This window comes from Eleutherodactylus coqui, chromosome 7, assembly GCF_035609145.1.
Source record: "Eleutherodactylus coqui strain aEleCoq1 chromosome 7, aEleCoq1.hap1, whole genome shotgun sequence".
NCBI lineage: Eukaryota > Metazoa > Chordata > Amphibia > Anura > Eleutherodactylidae > Eleutherodactylus > Eleutherodactylus coqui.
The window spans coordinates 9,447,017-9,456,434 of NC_089843.1; the positions used below are offsets into that span (position 1 = coordinate 9,447,017).

The 9,418-nt window shown below is 36.4% G+C and overlaps 1 protein-coding gene across 4 annotated transcripts in view; it reads left to right on the forward strand.

The window, feature by feature from the left end:
• LOC136573282 (shootin-1-like) overlaps positions 1-6,606 on the forward strand; it is a 37,131-nt gene extending 30,525 nt beyond the window's left edge. For all 4 annotated transcript variants that reach the window (XM_066574578.1, XM_066574579.1, XM_066574580.1 and 1 more), the window contains one exon: positions 6,140-6,606. In XM_066574578.1, the coding sequence (XP_066430675.1) occupies positions 6,140-6,318 (179 nt within the window). In that variant the 3' untranslated portion in view covers positions 6,319-6,606. The remainder of the gene's footprint in view (positions 1-6,139) is intronic.
• The last annotated feature ends 2,812 nt before the right edge of the window (positions 6,607-9,418 follow it).

The following is a 9,418-nucleotide window of genomic DNA, read 5'->3' on the forward strand; positions in this document are numbered from 1 at the left end:
GTTATATTCTTGTACATAGGGGGCAGTATTATAGTAGTTATATTCTTGTACATAGGATGCAGTATTATAGTAGTTATATTCTTGTAAATAGGGAGCACTATTATTGTAGTTATATTCTTGCATATCGGGAGCAGTATTATAGTAGTTATATTCTTGTACATAATGGGCAGTATTATAGGAGTTATATTCTTATACATAGGGGCCAGTATTATAGTAGTTATATTCTTGTACACAGGAGCAGCATTATAGTAGTTATATTCTTGTACATAGGAGGCAGTATTATAGTAGGTATATTCTTGTACATAGGGGGCAGTATTATAGCATATTCTTGTACATAGGGGCAGTATTATAGTAGTTATATTCTTGTACATAGGGGAAGTATTATAGTAGTTATATTCTTATACATAGAGGGCACTATTACAGTTGTATTATTTTTGTAAAAAACGGCCGTATTATACTAGTTATATTCCTGTACATAGGGGGGCAGTATTATAGTAGTTATATTCTTGTACATAGGGGGCAGTATTCTAGTAGTTATATTCTTGTACATAGGGGGGCAGTATTATAGTAGTTATATTCTTGTACATAGGAGGCAATATTTTAATAGTTATATTCTTGTAAATAGGAGGCAGTATTATAGTAGTTATATTCTTGTACAAAGGAGGCAGTATTATATTAGTTATATTCTTGTACATAGGAGGCAGCATTATAGTAGTTATATTCTTGTACATAGGAGGCAGTATTATATTAGTTATATTCTTGTACATAGGAGGCAGCATTATAGTAGTTATATTCTTGTACATAGCGGCAGTATTATAGTAGTTATATTCTTGTACATAGGGGGTAGTATTATAGTAGTTATATTCTTGTACATAGGGGGTAGTATTATAGTAGTTATATTCTTGTACATAGGGGGCAGTATTATAGTAGTTATATTCTTGTACATAGGGGGTAGTATTATAGTAGTTATATTCTTGTACATATGGGGCAGTATTATAGTAGTTATACTCTTGTACATAGTAGCTGTATTATCGTAGTTACATTCCTGTACATAGGGGGCAGTATTATAGTAGTTATATTCTTGTACATAGGGAGCAGTATTATAGTAGTTATATTCTTGTACATAGGAGGTAGTATTATAGTAGTTATATTCTTGTACATAGAAGCAGTATTATAGTAGTTGCATTCTTGTGCATAGGCGGCAGTGTTATAGGAATTATATTCTTGTACAACGGGAGCAGTATTATAGCAGTTATATTCTTGTACATAGGGGGCAGTATTACAGTAGATATATTCTAATACATAGGCGCACTATTATAGTATTTATATTCTTGTACATAGGGGGCAGAATTATAGCGGTTATATACTTGTGCATAGGAGTTAGTATTATCGTACTTATATTCTTGTACATAGAGGGCAGTATTACAGTAGTTATATTCTTGTACATAGGAGCAGTATTATAGTAGTTATATTCTTGTACATATAGGACAGTATTATAGTAGTTATATTCTTGTACATAGCGGGCAGAATTATAGTGGTTATATACTTGTGCATAGAAGGCAGTGTTATTTTAGTTATATTCCTGTACATAGGGAGCAGTATTATAGTAGTTATATTCTTGTACATAGGGAGCAGTATTATAGTAGTTATATTCTTGTACATAGGGGGCAGTATTATAGTAGTTATATTCTTGTACACAGGGGCAGTATTATAGTAGTTATATTCTTGTACATAGGGGGCAGTATTATAGTAGTTATATTCTTGTACATAGAGGGCAGTATTATAGGAGTTATATTCTTATACATAGGGGGCAGTATTATAGTGGTTATATTCTTGTACATAGAGGGCAGTATTATAGGAGTTATATTCTTGTACATAGGGAGCAGTATTATAGTACTTATATACTTGCACATAGGGACAGTATTATAGTAGGTAAGTTAGTTACATAGAGGGCAGTATTATAGTAGTTACATTCTTGTACATAGGGGCAGTATTATAGTAGTTATATTCTTGTACATAGGGGGCAGTATTATAGTAGTTATATTCTTGTACATAGAAGGCCGTATTATAGTAGTTATATTCTTGTACATAGGAGCAGTATTATAGTAGTTATATTCTTGTACATAGGGGGCAGTATTATAGTAGTTATATTCTTGTACATAGGGGGCAGTATTATAGTAGTTATATTCTTGTACATAGGGGGCAGTATTATAGTAGTTATATTCTTGTACATAAGAGGCAGTATTATAGTGGTTATATTCTTGTACATAGAGGGCAGTATTATAGTAGATATATTCTTGTGCATAGGGGGCAGTGTTATAGTAGTTGTATTCTTGTACATAGGGGCCAGTATTATAGTAGTTATATTATTTTACATAGGAGGCAGTATTATAGTAGTTATATTCTTGTACATGGCAGCAGTATTATAGTAGTTCTATTCTTGTATATAGGGGGCAGCATTATAGTAGTTATATTCTTGTACCTGGGAGCAGTATTATAGTAGTTATATTCTTGTACATAAGGGGCAGTATTATAGGAATTATATTCTTATACATAGGAGGCAGTATTATAGTAGTTATATTCTATTTAATAGGAGCAGTATTATAGTAGGTATATTCTTCTACATAGGAGCAGTATTATAGTAGTTTTATTCTTCTACATAGGGAGCAGTATTATAGTAGTTATAACCTTCACATAGGGACAGTATTATGTTAGTTATATTCTTGTACATAGAGAGCAGTATTATAGTAGTTTTATTCTTGTACATAGAGGGCCGTATTATAGTAGTTACATTATAGTACATAGGAGGCAGCATTATAGTACTTATATTCTTGTACACAGGAGCAGTATTATAGTAGTTATATTCTTGTAAATAGGGGCAGTATTATAGTAGTTATATTCTTGTACACATGGACAGTATTATAGTAGTTATATTCTTGTACATAGGGGCAGTATTATAGTAGTTATATTCTTGTACACATGGACAGTATTATAGTAGTTATATACTTGTACATAGGGGGCAGTATTATAGTTGTTATATTCTTGTACATAGGAGCAGTTTTATAGTAGTTAAATTATTCTACAAAGGGAGCAGTATTATAGTAGTTACATTCTTGTACTTAGGAGCAGTATTATAGTAGTTATATTCTTGTACATAGGGACAGTATTATAGTAGTTATATTCTTGTACATAGGGGGCAGTATTATAGTAGTTATATTATTGAACAAGGGGGGCAGATTTATAGTAGTTATATTCTTTTACACAGGGGGCAGTATTATAGTAGTTATATTCTTGTACATAGGAGCAGTATTATAGTAGTTATATTCTTGTACATAGGAAGCAGTATTATAGTAGTTACATTCTTGTACATAGGAGGCAGTATTATAGTAGTTATATTCTTGTACTTAGGAAACAGTATTATAGTAGTTATATTCTTGTACATAGGAGCAGTATTATAGTAGTTATATTCTTGTACATAGGAGGCAGTATTATAGTAGTTATATTCTTGTACTTAGGAAACAGTATTATATTAGTTATATTTTTGTACATAGGAGCAGTATTATAGTAGTTATATTCTTCTACATAGAATAGTATTATAGTAGTTATATTCTTGTACATAGGAGCAGTATTATAGTAGTTATATTCTTGTACATAGGAGCAGTATTATAGTAGTTATATTCTTGTACATAGGGGGCAGTATTATAGTAGTTACATTCTTGTACATAGGAGGCAGTATTATAGTAGTTATATTCTTGTACATAGAGGGCCGTATTATAGTAGTTACATTCTTGTACATAGGAGGCAGTATTATAGTAGTTATATTCTTGTACATAGGAAGCAGTATTATAGTAGTTATATTCTTGTACATAGGGGCAGTATTATAGTAGTTATATTCTTGTACATAGGGGGTAGTATTATAGTAGTTATATTCTTGTACATAGGGAGCAGTATTATAGTAGTTATATTCTTGTACATAGGAAGCAGTATTATAGTAGTTACATTCTTGTACATAGGAGGCAGTATTATAGTAGTTATATTCTTGTACTTAGGAAACAGTATTATAGTAGTTATATTCTTGTACTTAGGAAACAGTATTATATTAGTTATATTTTTGTACATAGGAGCAGTATTATAGTAGTTATATTCTTCTACATTGAATAGTATTATAGTAGTTATATTCTTGTACATAGGAGCAGTATTATAGTAGTTATATTCTTGTACATAGGAGCAGTATTATAGTAGTTATATTCTTGTACATAGGGGGCAGTATTATAGTAGTTATATTCTTGTTCATAGGGAGCAGTATTATAGTAGTTATATTCTTGTACATAGGAAGCAGTATTATAGTAGTTATATTCTTGTACATAGGAGGCAGTATTATAGTAGTTATATTCTTGTACTTAGGAAACAGTATTATAGTAGTTATATTTTTGTACATAGGAGCAGTATTATAGTAGTTATATTCTTCTACATAGAATAGTATTACAGTAGTTATATTCTTGTACTTAGGGGCAGTATTACAGTAGTTATATTCTTGTACATAGGGCCAGTATTATAGTAGTTATATTCTTGTACATAGGAGGTAGTATTATAGTAGTTACATTCTTGTACATAGGAGGCAGTATTATAGTAGTTATATTCTTGTACATAGGAGCAGTATTATAGTAGGTATATTCTTGTACATAGGGGGCAGTATTATAGTAGTTAAATTATTCTACATAGGGAGCAGTATTATAGTAGCTACATTCTTGTACATAGGGGCAGTATTATAGTAGTTATATTCTTGTGCATAGGAGCAGTATTATAGTAGTTATATTCTTGTACATGGGGCAGTATTATAGTAGTTATATTCTTGTACATAGGAGCAGTATTATAGTAGTTATATTCTTGTACATAGGGGGCAGTATTATAGTAGTTAAATTATTCTACATAGGAAGCAGTATTATAGCAGTTACATTCTTGTACATAGGAGCAGTATTATAGTAGTTATATTCTTGTACATGGGGGCAGTATTATAGTAGTTATATTCTTGTACATAGTGGCAGTATTATAGTAGTTATATTCTTGTACATAGGGGGCAGTATTATAGTAGTTATATTCTTGTACATAGGGGACAGTATTATAGTAGTTATATTCTTGTACATAGGAGGCAGTATTATAGTAGTTATTTTCTTGTACATGGGGAGCAGTATTATAGTAGTTATATTTTTGTACATAGGAACAGTATTATAGTAGTTATATTGTTCATAGGAAGGCAGTATTATAGTAGTTATATTCTTGTACATAGGGGGCAGTATTATAGTAGTTATATTGTTGTACATGGGGAGCAGTATTATAATAGTTATATTCTTGTACATGGGGAGCAGTATTATAATAGTTATATTCTTGTACATGGGGAGCAGTATTATAATAGTTATATTCTTGAACATAGGGGCAGTATTATAGTAGTTATATTCTTGTACATAGGGGGGCAGTATTATAGTAGTTATATTCTTGTATATAGGAGGCAGTATTATAGTAGTTATATTCTTGTACATAGGGGGCAGTATTATAGTAGTTATATTCTTGTACATAGGGGGGCAGTATTATAGTAGTTATATTCTTGTACATAGGGGACAGTATTATAGTAGTTATATTCTTGTACATAGGAGGCAGTATTATAGTAGTTATATTCCTGTACATAGGGGCAGTATTATAGTAGTTATATTCTTGTACATAGGGGGCAGTATTATAGTAGTTATATTCTTGTACATAGGGGGCAGTATTATACTAGTTATATTCTTGTACATATGAGCAGTATTATAGTAGTTATATTCTTGTACATAGGGAGCAGTATTATAGCAGTTATATTCTTGTACATAGGGGGGCAGTATTATAGTAGTTATATTCTTGTACTTAGCAGTATTATAGTAGTTATATTCTTGTACATATGAGCAGTATTATAGTAGTTATATTCTAGTACATAGGGAGCAGTATTATAGCAGTTATATTCTTGTACATAGGGGGGCAGTATTATAGTAGTTATATTCTAGTACATAGGGAGCAGTATTATAGCAGTTATATTCTTGTACATAGAGGGCAGTATTATATTACATTGCTTTCTAAGTGTATTTTTAATTATATTTTCTATGTAATATAGGTGTAGGCTCAGATGATTCGCGGCCGTCCTTGGTAACACCACTTGATAGTGAAGAAAAGCTTGTTTCTAAGATGCTGAGAGAGAAAATACCGGACTACAAGAAAATCCAGAAGTGGCAGTCAGACACAAGTGAAGTGGAAACTGTAGAAATCAGTGATCCCGGGACAGAGTTGATTTAATCAGCTGGTAGCAGCAAATATTGACAACGGGTTCTGTGGAAACAGGAAGTGGCACCTAACCTCGATGACGTACACAACAAAAACCTGCACTGGTGCAGTAGATCTTCCGGGGAGGGAAGACGTTCTGTGCACAACCAGGGGCCACATTATTCTGTACCACTGGCACCCTCTGCTTTCAGTGTTCACCATAAAAGACATGAAAATACACATTTTTTTAATGCCGGATTCTGCTTTTTTCCTGTAAGAGAAGTACAGAACATAAAATAAACTCTGCATCGCTCACCAGTACTAATGCTGCATTGTTCTGTCACCTAGTGGATGACATCAGCATTTATCAAATCCCTCGGGCACCCCTCAGACCCCATCCCTGACCACCAGGTGTCACTCTCCTTGTTCCCCCTTCCATGAGTCGGCCGTCTGCAGGATCACAGAGGGGTGGCACTCGGGTTGCCACCCGTCTGCTACTTACTTTTACAGGCTATATTAATGGCCAGTAAAAGATAATTCATAGCTGTGAGCCGGCCTGGCAGCAACCTGACAATCAATGAGGTCCCTCTGTCCGCAGGTCCGGTTAGTCGTCCACGGCGCTGTCATCAGAGGCTACGACCCCTGACATCTTGCCACAGTGCACTCAGCCTCTGGGGGAGAGGTCAGAGGTACATCAGACAGAGTGAATGCACTGCTTGTAAGGATGCTACCCAGCTGGAGGTTTTAGTATGGAGTCCCTACTACTTCTGGGGCCATTATGGGGCCACTATGGGGGGGCAGTATTAATGCTGGGGCCACTGTGGGGGGGCGCTATCACTACTTGTGCAGCGTCCAACGAGCTGGCCCACAGCCGAGGAGATGGCGGGGGTAGATAAGGATTTCTGTCACGGTGGCTCTACCATCTCCTCCCCTGGGGGTAGCTTGGGACCTGTCCAAGTCACTGCTGGGGAGGTCACAGTGGAAAAGTAATCAGGAGTTACCTTAAAGTTCTTTGACACTCGTGATGACACCATTCCGTCCTCTGCGGTGAAACTTGTTGTAGGAACTTAGTCCACACACAGGGAAAAGTTTCTGAAGAAACCAGGAACGGTTGGTAATGGCTGTTTACTGTAACTTCGGCAAAGTTCCAATTTACAACAGTAGTTTGGCACAATTACATTCAGAGAAGGTGCTGTGACAGGGAGGACCTCTCAGGGTAATCCGGGCAATCCATAGTCCCAGTTATCTGTGTGATCCCGCTCCCAGCGACTCTCTTTCTCCCTGCAGCACTCTACTGGTCAGCACTCACACTTCTCTCTCAAGCAGCGGTCCTTCTTTCTTTCTCACTCAGTGCTTAGTGGTAGCACCACACATCCCCGGTAAGGTAGGCCCAGGCCTAGCAGAAGGGAATCGCTCACCTTTTTCCATTCTGTCCACACACAGATCAATCTGTGTCTGTGGCTGACTTTTCTCACTTGCTATTTAACTGTCTCTTATAAGAAGAACCAGAAGCAGACTCTCTAGCATAGACTAGCTAGACCCACTAAGATAGCATCCTTGCTAACACATATATAGGACATAATCACATGACATACAACAGGATACATTTTCCAGACATAACCCAGACATTAACTCATTTAGTGCTGCATCAGTGCAATACACATTGCAAATGCACACTACACATAAGACACTGACAATACCATTGCACGAGACAGACATATAACATTATGGAGGGGCCCCACAAACTCTGGGCCACTACACTTGGAGGCATCCAGCTTCCCCCATCCCAATAATGCGCCCCTCTCAGACTCTGGTAACAGGGTGAAATCTCTTCTCTGCGTCGTAGAGGCATCAAGTGGTCAACAAGCTCTACAAGCGGAAGAAGAGGTCACTACACACAAGGGGCCTCCGAGAGCCTCTTATAGGCCAAGGGTGAAAACCCTTATAGGGTCTCTGGTGACAAGACCGTCCATCTAATCACTACAACTCTCATCATCTACAGATCTGCTGGAGTTGGAACTGCAGGACGGGTTTTATGAGGAGTGAACTTAAACAACATTGATTTTCACACACGTTAAAAATGCATATGAAAATTGCATGAAGTGTGATGGGATGCGTTTTTTTCACACAAAAAAAATCACATTAAAAAATCTTGGATTTGCAAGTGTGATATTGGCCCAAGTTTGTCAGACTGATATTGCACTCATTCATGTATATGCACCCTTAAAGAGGTTTAGTGACCTCTGTGTACTGAAGATGATTGTCTTTCACCCTCCAGAAACTTGTACAATCGTTTTTTCATCCAGTTGTCATGTGATATGACAAGCTGTGCTGTGATTGGTACAGTTTGTCCTGTCAGTTCTGCGTTCTCAGATACTCACCTCTCTCCCCGGTCCTGCGTTTTCTTCTGCCACAGAATTCAAGTCTCAAGGTCCAGATGTATTACATCCTAGGATACTAAAGGAAGCAGCAGAGGTAATTGCTGAACCACTCGCCATAATCTTTGAAAATTCCTGGAGAACAGGAGAAGTCCCAGAAGATTGCACAAGGGCAAATGTTGTCCCTATCTTCAAAAAAGGGAAGAAGGTGGATCCAGGAAACTACAGGCCTGTGAGCCTGACTTCTATACTGGGAAAAATCTTTGAACAAATGATTAAACAGCATGTATGCAAGTACTTGGATGAGAATGGAGTAATTACCCAGAGCCAGCATGGGTTTGTAACAAACAAGTCATGCCAGACAAATCTAAATTCATTCTATGACTTAAAGCTCATTTACACACAAAGACAATCTTTCAAATGATTGTAAAATTGATAGTTCTAGCAATCATTTAGCATAAAGTGCTAATGGACACTTATGTCCATTAGCACTTTATCAGCTTCATTTGCATGTAAATTAATCTCCAGGGGCTGCTTGCAGAACTCAGCAGGTGGTCTGAGTTCTGCTGCAGAGAAGCTGGTAATGCACTCTTTGTGTAGCATTGAAGAAGAGGAGGAGGAGAGAGGCAGGCCGACACACACATGACACTGCACGGAACAGAGGATGCTGCTGATTATGTCATCTCCCCGCCCTCCTGCTCAGTGTACAGCGTCTCCGTGTCCGCTGGTTTCCTCACACAGAAGTGGTCCGGGGT